Source organism: Silene latifolia, chromosome 11, assembly GCF_048544455.1.
Source record: "Silene latifolia isolate original U9 population chromosome 11, ASM4854445v1, whole genome shotgun sequence".
Taxonomy (NCBI): Eukaryota; Viridiplantae; Streptophyta; class Magnoliopsida; order Caryophyllales; family Caryophyllaceae; genus Silene; species Silene latifolia.
Window position 1 is genome coordinate 148,036,609 of NC_133536.1, and position 17,341 is coordinate 148,053,949.

Consider the following 17,341-nt stretch of genomic DNA (forward strand, 5'->3'; position numbering starts at 1 on the left):
AAACGGAATTTACGAGTTGTGCCTCCTGCAATCAACCGCCCACGCCATGACCAAAGGCTCCAACTCGGCTTCCTGGCATCATAAATTAGGCCATCCTAGTCTTGATGTTATGAGATTAATTAATAAAAGTTTACCATTTCCTATTTCCGATTTTTCGTTTTGTGAACCTTGTCAAATTAGCAAGAATAAAAAACTACCATTCGCAGTATCGTCATTTCAAACAAACGCACCGCTCGAATTAATTCACTCCGACCTATGGACAAGTCCGGTTTATTCTCGAGAAAAATACAAATACTACGTTGTATTTGTTGACCACTTTAGTAAATACGTATGGCTTTTTCCACTTAAAAATAAATCCGACACAACCCAAGTTTTTGTTCGGTTCAAAGCATTAGTGGAAAAATTCTTTCAAAAACCCATCCGTAAATTCTTCTCCGACAATGGAGGCGAGTTTCAAAAATTAAACCCTACATTACTTGACAACGGCATAAGTCACTTCACCTCTCCGCCTCATACCCCGGAACACAACGGATACGCTGAAAGACGACACCGTCATATCGTTGAAACAGGCTTGGCACTACTTTCTCATGCCCGTCTACCCACCACCTTTTGGCCCTTCGCTTTTAGTACTGCAACGTATCTCATCAACCGTCTTCCAACTATAACGCTATAAGGCTAAACACCCTACTCCAAAATGCATAACTTACAACCGAACTATACCAAGCTACACAACTTCGGGTGTCTTTGCTATCCATGGTTACGACCATACGTAAAATACAAGCTTGAATATCATTCTACCCCTTGTATCTTTGTTGGATATTCATCCACACAAAGTGCCTTTCACTGTCTTGACCCAAAAACCAATCGACTATATACCTCACGTCATGTCCAATTCATCGAAGATGAATTTCCATATCCTCGTCTTCCACATCAACACCTCCCCCGTCTACTAACACCAATCTAGACGATTGGTGTTCTCTCGTTCTCCCCGTAATCTCAACCACCTCTCCTCCCACCGAGACACCTCCTTCCCCACGCACAACCCGCCATCCCATTACACAAGTTTACACCCGAAGACAACCACCCCCTACCGAACTCTCCACCTCGCAGCCTCACTCCTCGCCTGAGGCTCCTAACACCACTACCACGACTAACCCTTCCTCTATTCCAAGCTCTCCCTCTACTACCACGCCTAACGATCCTCCTCCCACTACACAAACTCGCCAAACACCACCACCTCCTCCAAGTCGCAATGTTGTAACCCGTCTTGACAATAACATACGAAAACCCAATCCAAGCTAAGACCGACTGCTCACCATAAGGGATCACGGCAGACACATAACAAACAAACAACCACACAAGGTCAGTACTGAGATAAGATACGACAACAGCAACTTCAATTAACAACACGATATACGCTGTCATTCTCATACACAATCACAACAATCTAACCAGCCTCCGTCACTGACTGTCCACCGGACCAGCCCTGCCAATGGGGGACCGCAGCCGTTCCCACCTAAGCCCCGCTCATCATATCGAGCGATAACCCTGTCCATTAATGTGCACATCCCCTCACGTGGCGGGTTCCACGGAGGGCGAAACTAGGGCGTGAAGCCACTCCCGCAAGTGACCCCACTCAGCCGAGAACGCATCTCGAGAACCAGAGACAACAACCACAATCACAATCACAACCGTCACAATGCAACTACGATACTAAGCAATCACAATACAATCATAACGACCGACATACTAGACCATCTACAGAAACTGAGTAGGCGAACCTACCTTTAAGCAACCGCAACCAATCCATGCCGACATACAACATATCCAGCAATCAAGCAAAGCCTATAACCATAATACAATTATCTATTACTAACAAGCAAACCTTAACTTTAAGGAACAAGGACACAGATGATGATTATGATATACCTATGAGGAGAAACTCGGCAAAAGATCGCTACCCGACTCAAGAGACGCTCTCCTAAGGCACAAGGGACTTCAAAAGGCTTCCATGGAGGTTTTGAGGTGAAGGGAAGGGAAAGAGGCGACTGAAGGATAGGAGGAAAGTGGCGGAAGTGATATGCGGATTTAACAAAACGCGATATAAAACCCTCGCTGAAAACTCGGTACTCGATCGAGTACCCAACATACTCGATCGAGTGGCCCCCTACTCTATCGAGTAACCTAGCTACTCGATCGATTAGCCTCTACTCTATCGAGTACCACTCATAACACGCAACCCAAGATGGTTTTGGCACGCAATTCTAAGACTACTCCCGCTCCCAAGGTCAGTCAACGCTGGTCAAAGGGTCTCTAAAAGGGCGGGTATTACATATTCGCAGTAGAGTGTTGATGTAGCATAAAGAATGAAGTTGTATATTTTGTGGTTGATGTTGTTAAAAGGCCATGGTCGTGCTTGTAGTAGTGTGATGTTTAGGAGTGTGAGAATATTTCACTAGTGTTGACAGTTGGATGATGAGGTTATGAGTGTGAGTACACTTCGAGGACTAAGTTCCTTTGAAGGATGGTAGAATGTAACATTCCGTTTGATGTCTATGAGTGTCTTGATATTGGATTTGGTAGTGGATGATATATTATGGAGCTAGCAGCGTTAGAGGATGGTAGTTGGTAGTGTATGGAGTTAGTGTCGGGAGAGTTTATGGTGTAGTTGATACGACATAGCGAGCGATGTGAGGGGCTAGGAATAGTTGGTGGAGTTGGTGTTAAGGGTTCATGGTTTCATGTTTTATAAGTTGGGGTTTTGGTTTTGAGTTCTTATTAGCTTTGTTGCGTCTTGACCGAGTTAGTATGTTTGTTTTTATGTATGGGTTGAACTTCGGGGACGAAGTTCTTTTTTCTTTTTAAGGAGAAAAGACTGTAATACTACGGTTTTATGAGTCTCTGGGTACTCTATCGAGTGGGCCTTACTCTGTCGAGTAAGGGTAGTTTGCAGTTTAAAACAGTTTCTGACCTGTAGGGTACTCGATCGAGTAGCCTTGGTACTCGATCGAGTAGGCGGCACTCGATCGAGTACATCAGTTACTCGATCGAGTAAGTGTGTTTTACGGGGTTGTTTTGTCGGGTTTTGCTAATAACGCGAGTTTAATATAAAAGTTTTCCGTCAGTTCCTTTAATCACTTTTATCCTTTCTAAACCTTTCAAAAGAAAAAGGAGTTACGTAGTTCTCTCTCGTTGCGTTGTTGGCAAATCCCCAAAGCTAGGAGTGTCGGATCATCTCGTTCTTTGCATCATAGTGTTCCTTGCGTCAAGGGTAAGATCTACATACCAATTTTATAGTATTTCGTTAAGTTTCGTTAAACCCTAATTTTGGGATTGGGGGTTTTTTATGTTTATGTTGATGTGGTAGTGATTGTATGATTATGTGTATAGGAGAAGGGTTCGTAGAGGAAACGTTTTGAGACAGCTGTTAGATCGTCTGATGTTTGTGTTGCATTCCAGGTAGGGTTTCCCTACTCAGTATTAGTTCCATAATGCATTGTTGGTGTTTCGTGATTGTTGATTATTATCGTATTGGTATTGTGACGGTTGTTGAATGGTTGTTGTTTGATGGTTGTGATTGTTTGTCTCTGGTTCTCGAGATGCGTTCTCGGCTGAGTGGAGTCACTTGCGGGAGTGGCTTCACGCCCTAGTTTCGTCCTCCGTGGAACCCGCCACGGGAGGGGATGTGCACATTAATGGGACAGGGTTATCGCTCGGTATGATGAGCGGGGCTTAGGTGGGAACGGCTGCGGTCCCCCACTGGGAGGGCTGGTCCAGTGGACAGTCGGTGACGGAGATCGATTGGAGTGGGTGTGATTATGTGTGTGACCGTTTGAGCTGCTTATTTACTGTGTTGTTGGTTATATAAATTGTGTGATTAGTATTGACCCCGTTTAATGTTTTAAAAACTGTGGTGATCCATTCGGGGGTGGTGAGCAGTTATTGAGCAGGTATGATATGACGCGTATGAGATAGTTGGGATGAGTCATCACGTGGCAGTTAGAAGTCTTCCGCTGTGTCAGACGATGTTTTATAGCTTTGATAGTTTTTAGCAGTAGACCGTCTGAGAATCTTGTATTTCTTTTTATCAGTTTTGGAGTTGCTATGTAATCACTTTAAACATTATTTACTTTTAAGTATGTTTCGTTATTATCTTATGATTATCATTGCCTCGGGAAACCGAGATGGTAACACTTCCATGCCTTAAGTGGTCCTGGTAAGGCACTTGGAGTATGGGGGTGTTACACATGAGATGGTTGAACAGATTAACATGATCAGGGAACGGATGAGAGCAGCTCAAGATAGGCAAAAGAGTTATGCAGATCTACATCGCCGGGATATAGAGTTTTAGGTTGGGGATAAGGTTCTTCTGAAAGTGTCTCCTATGCGTGGGGTTATGAGATTTGGGAAGAAGGGCATGCTAAGTCAGAAGTTCATCGGACCTTATGAGATCTTAGAGTGGGTTGGAGAGGTTGCATATCGTCTGGCTTTACCAGTTGCGTTAGAGAGAGTGCATAATGTGTTTCATGTGTCGCAGCTGCGGAAGTATGTGAGTGACCCATCACATGTGTTAGAGGCAGAGAGCTTAGAGCTAGATGAGTCCTTATCATATCTTGAGGTACCTAAGCAGATTCTTGACCGGAAGGTTAGGAAGACTAGGAGTGGTGAGACAGTTTTGCTTAAGATCCTTTGGTCTAACCACGAGACTGAGGAAGCTACATGGGAGGCAGATGAGGCCATGAGAGAGCGTTACCCTTTCCTTTTTGACCAGGTATGTATGGTTACGGGGACGTAACCTTGTTTCTTTTAGGGGGGTATGAGATGATCGCAAAGAGTTTTTAAGAGTTTTATACCCTTTTTATGTTATGTCGGTATGGTTGTTGTCATTGAGTCGGGTTGAGTTTGGGTTAGTAACATGTTTTATGTTGAGTTTGTTTTGGTTGTTGAGTCGGGAGTGTTGTAGTGTGAGTCTTTGTTTTGTTGTGGTTTGAACTTCGGGGACGAAGTTCTTTTCAAGGAGGGAAGACTGTAATACTACGGATTTATGAGTCTCTGGGTACTCTATCGAGTAGGCCTTACTCTGTCGAGTAAGGGTGAGTTGCAGTTTAAAATAGTTTCTGACCTGTTGGGTACTCGATCGAGTAACGTAGATACTCGATCGAGTAAGGGGGCACTCGATCGAGTACCTCAGCTACTCGATCGAGTAGCGGTTTATGGGGGATGTTTTGTCGGGTTTTGTTAATAATGCGATTAAGTATATAATAACTTCCGTCACTTTTCTTTAAACACTTTTAAAACCTAATTACTTTCAAAGAGATAAATCAAACTACGTTCTTCGCATCAATCGCATTGTTGACAAATCCCGGAGCTTGGAAGGTCGGATTTTACCTTTCTTTATACCGTTGTAATCCTTGCGTCGAGGGTAAGATCTATGTACCGTTTTTATAGTATTTCGTTAAAGTTGGTTAAACCCTAATATTGGGAATTGGGGGTTTTGTTGTATTTTGTGATTGGTAGTGATTATATGTTTGTATGTTAGGGGGAGGATTCGTAGAGGAAGCATTTTGATATCACCGTGAGATCGTCGATTGTGTTGTGCTTTCCGGTGTAGGGTTTCCTACTCGGTATTAGTCCCATAATGTGTTGTGGTGTTTTGTGGTTGTTGAATATTATCATACTCGTATTGTGACGATTCTTTGGATTTAGTTCTTTGATAGTAGTTGTGATTGATTGTATCTGTCTGTGTTCTTCGGGGTGCGTCCCTGGCCGAGTGGAGTCACTTACGGAGTGGCTTCACGCCCATGATTCGCCTTCTGTGGAACCCGCCACCGAAGGGATGTGCACATTAATGGATTTGGGTTTATCGCTCGATGGAGATGAGCGGGGCTTAGGTGGGAACGGCCGCGGTCCCCCATCGGCGCGAGGAGTGACTGTTGCGATGGGCACTCATGGGGCTACACACTTTAGTGTGTAGTCAGGATTGTGGAGTTCGGTTTGGAGTTCGGAGAATATCTGTGATGATTGAGCTATTTGTTTTACTGTATTGTTGGTTTATATAAATTGTGTGATTAGTACTGACCCCGTTTAATGTTTTAAAAACTGTGGTGATCCATTCGGGCATGGTGAGCAGTTATTGAGCAGGTATGAGTCGAGTTACTGGGATAGCTGGGATGTGCCACCGTCTGATGATAGAAGTCTTCCGCTGTAGCTTAGTAGTTTAATAAACTTTTCAGTTAGTTGATTAGACAGTTGGTTTGAGAACATGTATTCGTATTTTGGATTTGGTTTTGAGATTGTAACCTTTCGCTAAAGTATTACTATTTAAATGTTGTTTCCTTATTGTCCATTTGATTATCATTGTCTCGGGTAATCGAGATGGTAGCATCCTTATACCTGAGTGGTCCTGGTAAGACACTTGGAGTATGGGGGTGTTACAATATCAACCCAATTTTCCCTCCATTTTTCGGCACACTTAAATAAAATGGGAGGTCCATTTTATTTTTTCATTTATCACTTGTGACATATGTGACATGTTACTTGACATGTGAATTTGTAATGTATTTTTATCATATTAAAAATCAACATACTCATAAAATATGTCATTTACAAAATCGACTAGTAATTCGTAATTACTTGTACCAAAACGGTTTATCAAATTATAAATTACAACGTCTTGTATTTATAATAAATTATTCATTCAATTTCAATTCTAAATTGTTTCATAAACAATAATTTTATCTAAGTAATAAAACAATTCAATTACTTAGACCGTATCTAATATAATCGAATTACAATAAGACACGTTAATTTTACTCACAAAATCATCCGTCAATTTTAAGCAATTTAATTAACTCGTATCGGCATACGATTAATTAAATAATCAATTAAGAGTATTTCCCTATAGGTATGACCTAAGGGGATCAACTGATCACCACCGTCGCACGACAGTAATGTCAAACTCTAGTCAGCCAATCATTACCGATATGTGTGGACTAGTTGACTGTAAAAAAATATTACATCCCACATGTATTCTTAAAATGAGATTTAAACATGTGATCATCATGATCAACAGTTGTGATCGCATTATTGTCGGAGGACACATATTCCAACAGCACTAACTCGAGTTTCTCTTTAGCTCTCCATGCTTGATCTTGTGGAAAAGAATCTCTATGCATTTTTCCCAATTGACAACCTTCACAAACGTCTTTTTCAATATTCACCAAAGGCAAATCTCTTAACATATCCTTTCTGTGGAGAGTTTGTAAAGCATGAAAGTTGTAATGACCAAGTCTTTTATGCCAATAGCCAAGAGTCATTATCTTCTACTCGGGCAACAATTTCTTTTGGGTACGTCCATGAAAGAGGAAAACTTTTGTTCTTCATTTCAATTCGAGCAATCTCCTTTCCATGATGATCATAAATGTTACATGTATTTCCATCAAAGTTGACATTGTAACCATTTTGCATCATCTGGGGGACACTTAGCAAATTTGTGGCAAGATTAGGAACTAACAAGACATTGCTAATGTAGCGCATTCCTTTCTTTGTTTGAACGGCTATAGTTCCTTTGCCTTTTGCCTCTATAATGGAACCATCGCCCATCCTTACCGGAGTCTTCAGTGAAGTATCGATATGAGTGAATATACTTTCATTGTTTGTCATGTGATTTGTGCAACCACTATCAACTAGCCACACATCTTTATTGCTTTTCGTCGAGGCTTGACCGACAACAAATAGATGATCTTCAAAGATTCGCTTTCGGAAACATTAGCCTTTGCTTGTTGTTCTCTGGACCAACAATCTTTTTGTTCATGTCCAAACTTTTTACAAATATCACATGGTGTTTTATCTTTGTTCCAACAATTTTTCTCCATGTGATTAGTCTTTTTGCAGATTCCACAAGGTGGAAATCTTCCTTTCTTTTCGGTACCATTAGTACTCGACTTGTCTTTGGACATTTGCTTATTTTTGTTATTTTTGAAATTTTGGGACTTTTGTTTATGTTTTGCTTGAAAAGCTCCTTCCGATGAACTTTCGTTTCTACCGAACACCTTTGACTCATGGGCTTGTAAAGACCCAAATAATTCTTGCGGAGACAATGTATCAACATCTTTCGACTCTTCTATAGCGGTAACAATGAAATTGAATTTGTTGTCGAGACTACAAAGAGTTTTTTTGACTATCCTCTTGTCGGAAATATCGTCGCCATAAATTTTCATTTGGTTTACTGTATCAATGATTCGAGACGTATACTCCTTCATTGATTCAGATGGTTTCATTTTCAAGTTTTCAAAATCTCTTCTCAAGTTTTGGAGTTTAATAGCTCTTACTTTTTGTGAGCCTTGAAACTCCACCTTAAGAATATCCCATATTTCTTTTGCCGAAGTTGCATTGACGATCCTTGAAAAATCGCCTCTCCAATTGCAGAATGTAAGTATGCAATTGCTCTTGCATTCTTCGTCGTTTTCTCTTTTACTACCTTTTGTTCATCAGCTGATATCTTTTGTTCAACTGTTGATTCAGGTAGTTTAAACCCTTGTTCGATAATCTCCCATAAATCTAGAGCAGCCTTCATCTTGATACACCAAAAATCATAATTTTCACCTACGAAAATTGGTGCGGAAGGCATTGCTGAACTTGATGAAGCCATGCTTCTGTATATATGTTTTTTTTTTTTTTTTTGTGTTTTTGATTTTTGGTCCCGAAAGATCAAAAATGCTCTGATGCCGCCTGCTGGTTTTTAGGGGCAGATATAATCAAACAAGGAGAGAAAAGATATATAAGATAATTTGTATTTTATTGTTGTGTGTTAAATCAAGCTAACACATGAACTATTTATAGTGGAAGAAGGACTTGCAACTTCCCTTAAACATTTAAGGAACAAGCTTAAACTCCCTCTACATTAAACTTATAGGAGTAGTAACTCTAATCACATTGAACATCACACAAAACTTCCAAGGAGTAGTAATGTAATGAGTTACTTTGCAACTTTACTAGATTAATTGTCATATTTCAACACCAACAAAAATTAATGAAAAAAAAACCCGGAAACAAACATGAATAATCCAACAAAACCAAAACAAACATGAAATCATTTGCATATGTCCATTATATAGCTAAATGGTTCACTTACATGTGTTCATTTTTAAACAAAAAACGAGAAACTGAAAAAAAAATACTCCCTCCTATTCTAAATAAGTGTCCCCTTTCCTTATTCATCTATTCACAATAATACCCCTTTCTTATTTGGTAAACTTTATACTTATTTTAATCACCTCAACCCACAATAATACCCCACCTCACCCCACAACAATATTTATTTTAATCACCTCACCCCACAACAATACTTATTTTAATCACCTCACCCACAATAATACCCCACAATTAGGGCTGGGCACCGGTCCAAAACCGGACCGGACCGGAATCGGTTTGGACCAGAACCGGAATCGGCAAAATTCACGGACCGGGACCGGACCGGACCGATTGGACCGGAATTACCCACTTTTTCAAATTCCGGTCCATTGGACCGGATCAGACCGGTTGGACCGGAATAAAAATAAAATTTTAAGAAAAAAAAATGAAAATAACCATAATTCCGGGCATTCCAGTCCAAACCGGTCTGGACCGAAAAATACCGGTCCCAGACCGGACCGGACCGGAAACCGGAATCTTGAAAAATGGTGGACCGGAGACCGGACCGGAATTTTTAATTCCGGTTCCGGTCCACTCGATTCCGGTCGGACCGGTCCATTTTTCCAGTCCGGACCGGATTATGCCCACCCCTACCCACAATACCTTTCCTCTCTCCAATTACCTAACCCACCACAATACTTTAACTTATTTAATTCGGGTACCCTTAATTCCCGTGCCACCCTTGAATAGAGACAGTTATCTGGAATAAGAGGGAGTACATGAAAATGAGAAACTGAAAAAAAATTATGAAACCCATTATATACCTCCGTCATCATCGATTGCATTTGCCCCTCTTGTATTTTTCTTAGATACTGCCTTTTTTGTTGTTGTTTTCTCATATCACTATAGTACCAATATTTAGAGAAAGGTTATGGATTTTGGTTTATTTGAATGAAACATTTAGTTGAGAGAGAGAGGGAGATACTTTTAAAATGAGAGAAGTTGAAATGAAAGAGGAGCAGAATGACGGTAAATGGTTAAAAAATGAGAGAGAAGTTGAAGGGAGGTAGGTTAAATCATGTGGTTAAAAAATTGCCTTTGGAAAATAAGAATCAAATATAATTATTTAATATCAAGGAATGACTCTGAAAATCCGTCACATTACAAAATAGTGGGCCTCCTCGACAATTTCGCTTTTATACGGTACTATCCGACCTATCGCAAGCTTGTGACGGATACCTCTGTCACAAGGAAGACGGATTGCATAATCTTTACATAACTACATTTGTTATCGAAAAATATTTTACAAAATTATATTTTTAATAAAAATTAATAATGTATAAGTACAATAAAATATGGTCAACGTGTCGCCTTAAAGACGTCTTTAGTGTAGGACCAACTTATCTCATCCTTTCGAATGAGGGAGATAAGTTGAAACCACCGGCTATCAAACCAACTCGAAATGGAGGAATTATTTATATATGTTTAATATTACACGGGTTTAAGACCGTTTTATTTGGTTTATCAACCGAAACTACAAAGGAGGGCTTACTACTGGTTGAGATAAATAAATCAAATTCGGAAAACCTAAGATAAACCCTGCGCCCTAAACCCCCAAAGAAGAAAGAGCCACCACCTTCATTTCCGCCCCAATTCCGTATCCTTTGGAGCAGCAGTCATGGAGAGCGATGACGAGAGCGTGAAAACAGTACAAGTTCGTTTGTTCACACAACTTGAAGATGCATACAAAGTTCCAACTTCATCTATTGCTATTCCTTCTAATCTCACTCGCCTTGGCCTCTCTTCCCTCGTCAACAATCTTCTTCAGTCCAGTAAGTATAATCATTTCCGCCCTTTGTTTATTAATTCTACTGTTTATTATGAATGTTTGTAATTTTATGCTTTTGTTTTGGCAGTTAATTCCGATTGGGAACCTCAACCTTTTGATTTTCTAATCAATGGCGAACTAATTCGGATGTCCCTCCAGGACTTCCTTCTTGCTAAGGGCATTTCTGCTGTACGTTTCTTTATTCTTCTGTCGTATGCTGTTAGTCTAACAATATGTAGTTACCCTTCTCTATTGCCATTTTTTTTAATAATTAGTTAACTTTGACTGTTTGGGTTGTATTGAGTTTCTTGTTGGAGTTGTGGACTTGTGGTGAAGAGTTCGAGACTATACTTTGTTATATCTGGTGGGAGTACAGGAAATAGAAATGCAAGTGTGATTAATTGAGGAGAACTTTGGTTGAACTGTTGAACTGATACTTAGAGTGGAGTTATAGTTTATTAGTTTAGCTGGACTGTTACTAGCTCAGCATATATAGATTTGGAGGATGATTGAGAATAAGAACAACTAGAGTAGGTTGACATAGTTTAGCTTAGCTAGTGTTTTGTGATTAGTTTTTTCAGGTTATATTTCACGAATAAAAAAAGTCGGAAAGGCATTAGACTTGATGTCTTTATAAATTCATACACATATTGATTGCCTTTTCCTCTACTGCAGGAGAAAATTTTGGATATCGAATATATTAAAGCTGTTGCCCCACGCAAGCAAGAAGAACCATCTTTGCACGATGATTGGGTCAGTGCTGTTGATGGCTCACATCCTGGGTAATTTCTGAAATACAGGCCTCTTCTATTTTCTGTTTGCTGTGTCAAGTATCTGTTGTGCTGTACCGACTAGTAAGACTATGCCACACTGAATTGCGAAAGTACATTTTAATTATAAGTTTGTCTGGTTTGTCCATCTTTCTGCTCATGCTAGCAAATTTACCTTCTCACTCTATTTGATGAAAAAGCTTTGGTTGTAGTAGTAAACATATAGTATTGAGGTTTCATTGTCGTTGTGGTGTTATTTTGAGTGGTACTGATTAGTGATTATAACATCTGTGCAAGTTTTCTTTGTTGTCGTGGCTTGTTATGATTGAGTGTACCTGATGTCTTAATTTTTCTTACACAGGCTCATTCTGACTGGATGTTATGATGGTTATGGAAGGTATTTCTCTTAAAAGGCTGTTTGGTTTGTTTGTCATTTGCATTTGTGTTTATAGACTGTTTTTGTTTAATTTCTTTGTATAGGGTATGGAAGGGTGCTGGGATCTGTTCCTATATGTTAGGAGGACACAGTGATGCTCTCACTTCCCTTTGCAGCATCAACACTAATCGTATGTTAACTTGAAACTTTATTTCCCAATATTACATCTCCCTCCAGTTAAATGTCACTGTTAATGCATAGCTATGCTTTTCTGGATAACCGATATGCGTTTGTGATGTTTAAAATAGAAAGAGACATGCTTGGGTTGAACTATGAATTTGTAGATATTTATTATCTGCTATGTTAAATTGGTCTCTGAGTGTAGGTGAATGTGGTAACTATAGGTTGTTACTGATGATTACGTTCTTCCCTTTTAGTTTTAATCTGGCGAATAACAGCACTAAGTTCTCTCACCCTGTGTGCGCGCGCGCGCGCAGAGGGGAGGGGGTTGGGACATCAGACTACTATATATTATAGGATTCTTGATTGCATGTGGAATAACTATTTTCTAGAGTAAATAAATTTGTAATGAAAGTGATAGTTTGTCTCCATAGGAACATGATCATTGATCTAATAGTAGTTTGAAGTCTGTGTACGACTGAGAGATGATATACAGTGCTTTTAAAAGGCAAAATCTACTGTTATTATCTCTATATTACTAAATTGCTGCCACTAAAGATGGTTAAAGGTTCTACCCTGGGATCTGTTGGGTCCAAACTTTGCGAGGGATGTGCATGTGGGAAAGGAAGGACGAAGAAATCTTGGATGACCAATGTTTAAAGATGTTTTTTGGGCATTTCGGTGTGCATGTGTAAGGAGAGGAACCAGAGGTTGCTCAGGGTAGCAAATCTTCTTGTCAAGAACTGTCTTTTTTGAAGTTGATGCACTGTTGGAGCCTAGGGCCATCTAATGAGCTATTATGATTTATATTGTTAATGCATAAATGCCAAATTGTCCATCTCTTGGCTCATGTGGAGATGATAATATAAAGCATAACTTCTTCATTCGGGCACTTTGCATGAAAGAATTAGCGGTTTTGTTTTTTCCTTTTTCAAGCCAAGGAGCTTGTAGGTTTTGCCATTTTACTGGTTGCTTTATTGGAGAATAAGAGTATTAATAGTTTAGGGGTTCGATACTTTGTGTGCAGTTTGCAATCTTGTCCTCCTATTTTGGTAGCTTACTAGGCAGGGCAGTGTAGTGCCTTATCATGCAGTGCGCTGTGCTGCAGAGTGTAGAGATTTATAGTTTTGAACTTTTTTGTCTCTTTAAACACAATATTATCTTTCTGAGTCTGTGGAAGCTCTCAGCAATTCATTTATTTAATCACTTTTTATCAGGAGTTCATTGTATATTCTTAGACTATTAAAATCTTATTGTTTGCTCTATCAAACATCAGATGAACTCTATAGGTGTTAAAATGTTTATAAAGAGTCTATTCAAGCATGAACACTCAATTAGTGAGCTGTCATATATCAAATTGAGACATTACAGCCGATAATTGCTTATCTGGCTTTGTCGCTAATGTATGTGAGTGAATGAACAAAAATCTCTATTTTCGTATTGTTGATTTGCCGCCCTGCTCTATTTTTTTAAATCTATTTCCAAATAGTTTTGAATTTCAAAATTTCCCTCAGACATCTGTCTTAAACCCTGTTTTGATTTGCCGCTCAGGTTTGGCAAAGGATATTCCTAAATCTTATTTTGAGAGGCTAAAATTTTACTCAAAGGTTTATCCGCTCAGGTGTCTTCTTACATTAATTGAGATTTATTAAGATAGAGGTTATTGAGGTATTTGGTTTACTTGTATGAGCAAAAAAAAATGCAGTTCTGTACATGAGTCTTTGTTCTGCTGTGAATCGGATTGCACCTTGCTGGATACATTTCCTGCAACATGATTAAGAGGCTTTTAAGGTGTGAATGTAGCCTTGTTCTTAGTATGTTTTGCTTGATTGCTTAAATATCTTTTACCCGAGATACCTATAAGATTCCTTGCTTTAATTTCGTATAATCATTGCTGAAAGATAGTGTCAGAATCTTTCAAGGACAAGGATGTCCTGCATGTACATATGGACATATGGTGCAGTGTTTGAAGTCATATTGTGTGCTATTACTAGGGTGTTATGTTTGATTTCTAGTTCATTTTCTTTCTGATTTTCCATTTATCTCAGAGCATCTGGTGGTTGATATTGCTACTTTGTTGTACAACATTGTGTGGGCTATGATTATTGTTACTCTTGTTAGCTCTGCTGAAATTTAGATGAAGGGTGGAAAAAATTTTTAGCATTCAGCTTAGGAATCCACTGTTATTTAGGAATAAGGATATCGAGATACATGTGAAATTTGTCAAAATTTGTGGCTCTCACCTGATAGCCCGCTATTATTTCCATCTTGCCTTATGACGTGCATGGTGCTGTATGATAATCTTGGTGTAAACAAGAGTTGGGACGAGAAGATGAATCAATTATACTTGTTTAGTTCGAATGTTTCATGGCAATGAATATTTTATGTATTTTCAGTCCAGTCTTATAAGTTTTATTTCTGTGGTTCAGAAAATGCTAATGATATCAGTGTGGCGACTGCTTCAAAGGATCGGACTCTAAGGCTTTGGAAGGTGATTCATCATACTAGTTATCTGTGCATTTAGGTTCTGATCTAATGCCAACGGTTCCAAGAGAGATTTGGAGGAAATAATCTGTGTATACTTTATCCCCTTTCAGTTTCTTGCTGATGACAACATAAATCATCCAACAACAGTTACTGCTTATAAGGTTTTGCGTGGACATACTGCAGCTGTTCAATGTGTCTCATCACAGCCATCTGGACAAAAGGTATTATGCTGGTGACGTGATATGATTAGTCGTTCTTGTATACTTCCTCCATCTTATCTACATTGTTTTCATTTGACGTTGTGTGTGTATCAATTTGGACCGAGATTTTCTTACAACATGCAATAGTGACAACTTTTTAAAAATGATTAATGAACATAGTTGTTTTGATAATTCAAACATGACGAACTATTCATGGTATATCTACATACATGTAATATCAATGGTCAAAATTGACATCAACGCACCACCAAAGTCAAATAGGAACAATAAATTTGTGGAGAAGAGGATTAGTATATGCTCAATATTGCTTATCACTTGATGCAAATTTAGGTCTGTTCAGGTTCCTGGGATTCTACAATCAATCTTTGGGAGACAAGTTGCTCTGATGTTGATGGTGATCTTGTTTCTATCAAGAAGAGAAAAAAGAGAGGTGCGGCAGAGGAGACACAGTCAGAGGTATGTTTCAGCCTTCGTAAAAGATGTTAAATTGGGGCTTGCTGCTTTATAACTATGAAAGATAAACAGAAATGGTAACAAGAGCAAAATATTTGTAGTTCATTGTATAAAGTTGGGTTGGTACTTGGTGACGGCTAAAGTCTGTACTAGCTGAAGAGCAGTCCACTACTGATGCTGCAACTAATTTTATTTTAGTAGAAGCAGCAAAAGGGTGACTTAATTTAGTTCGTGTATTGGTGTCAGGGTGAAGCAGTATCTACACTGGTGGGACACACAAATTGTGTCTCTTGTGTTAAATGGCCAAAAGAGGACACAATCTATTCAGCGTCATGGGACCATTCCATTAGAATTTGGGATGTTGAAAAAGGAAAAGCGACTTGGACCCTGGTATGTGATCCTTTCCTCTTTTTGTTGATATCTGCGTCTTTCCTTCATGCACCTCTTTTATGCACTCTCCCTCTTTGCTTTGGTAGGGGGATTTATTTTAGTTGGCATATTTTAGTTCACTGCTTCATTGGCTCGTTTTTTCTTTCAGTTTTCTGGCAAAGTTCTCAACTGTATTGATGTTGGAGGAGAAAACTCCTCTCTAGTAGCCGCAGGAGCTTCTGATGGGACTTTGAGAATATGGGATCCTCGTAGACCAGGTTTGTGAATTACCATGACACCGATACTTTATCAACTAGTCATGTTCAGAAGTCTCCTTTCCGGGGTTTCTAACTGGGGTGGTTGTTGCAGATACGTTAGCTCCTGTTTATCAGTTCTCATCTCACACAAATTGGATATCTGCTTGCAAATGGCATAACAAATCATGGTTGCATTTAGCTTCTGCATCTTATGATGGAAAAGTAATGATCTGGGATTTGAGAACAGCGGTACTTACTTTCTTATCTGCACATCTTATTTTCTTGTACTCAGTTTATGATGGGCGGAAGCTTGACCCCCATTGGCTTTTTAAGTTTGTATACAATTCAGTTCAATAACAATCACCTGGCTTCTTAGAGTCATGGTTGAGGAGCAAATATTTCGAACCCCTGTTTGCTCCCAAAATCTGATACTGCTTCAATTATATAATCAACTGATATATAATCTCTGGCTCTTGCAGTGGCCTCTTTCCGTGATTGGTTCACATGATGACAAGGTATTTTACAAGTCTAATCGATGGTATCATCTTTAGATTCATGATTCTCCTAAGTGGCTCTAAAACATGCTCTTTTTCACAAATCCAGGTCTTGAGCATTGATTGGTGGAAGAGCGATGCCATCGTCAGTGGTGGAGCAGATTCAAAGATGTGTATTGCCTCAGGGGTTTCGGTGCAGTAAAGTCAAGTTTTTCATTTCCTTCGGTAAGCAAACTATAAACGGTGAAACGCAAAAATGTTTCTTTGTCAATTCTCGAGTAGATTTTAATTAATGTGCTAATGTCCAAAAAATATTCACTTGGTGGAGTTGTTGATACTTGCCTATCCTCTTTATCCAGGTTCTTTCAGATTGGGGAATACTGAAGATTGAAGTTGGACGAATTTTGTTATAGTTGATCCGAAAGATTGTTAGCCATTTGTATGTGTAACTTTGTTATACTATTATTTTTTGTTTTACTGATATTATTAGATATGCTCGTGCTTATCATACTATTGCGGAGATCAGTTTTGAATTTAGGCAAATTCTCATTTCAAACTTGGCTGTCGTAAATTAAAACGGAGAAAATCTCGCCAATTTGTAATAAAAAGTGACCATTTAATGATAATGTTAAAATTGTTTATCAGAAATTGGTCACATTTTATTGTAAAATGGTTAATTTTTCCCCATCGTTGTTTCATACGGAAAAAGTCATCTTCAGGGAGATTTGTTGAGTTGAATTTAATTCCATTTTTGTATAGGGTAATATTGGATGT

General features: G+C 39.1%; 2 protein-coding genes across 2 annotated transcripts; one reads left to right on the plus strand and one right to left on the minus strand.

The window, feature by feature from the left end:
• Nucleotides 1-7,293: 7,293 nt before the first annotated feature.
• LOC141614136 (uncharacterized) lies at nt 7,294-7,662 on the minus strand. Its single transcript, XM_074432892.1, has one exon. It carries the CDS (start codon nt 7,660-7,662, stop codon nt 7,294-7,296), a length of 369 nt encoding a protein of 122 aa, XP_074288993.1.
• A 2,979-nt stretch (nt 7,663-10,641) lies between these two features.
• On the plus strand, nt 10,642-17,123 carry LOC141611958 (ribosome biogenesis protein WDR12 homolog). Its single transcript, XM_074430624.1, has 14 exons — nt 10,642-10,964; nt 11,049-11,149; nt 11,636-11,742; nt 12,092-12,127; nt 12,211-12,296; nt 14,716-14,777; nt 14,884-14,994; nt 15,325-15,450; nt 15,694-15,837; nt 15,986-16,094; nt 16,186-16,322; nt 16,553-16,588; nt 16,677-16,792; nt 16,927-17,123. The coding sequence occupies exons 1-13, from the start codon at nt 10,811-10,813 to the stop codon at nt 16,767-16,769; spliced, it is 1,302 nt and encodes a 433-aa protein (XP_074286725.1). The 5' UTR covers nt 10,642-10,810; the 3' UTR covers nt 16,770-16,792; nt 16,927-17,123.
• Nucleotides 17,124-17,341: the final 218 nt, after the last annotated feature.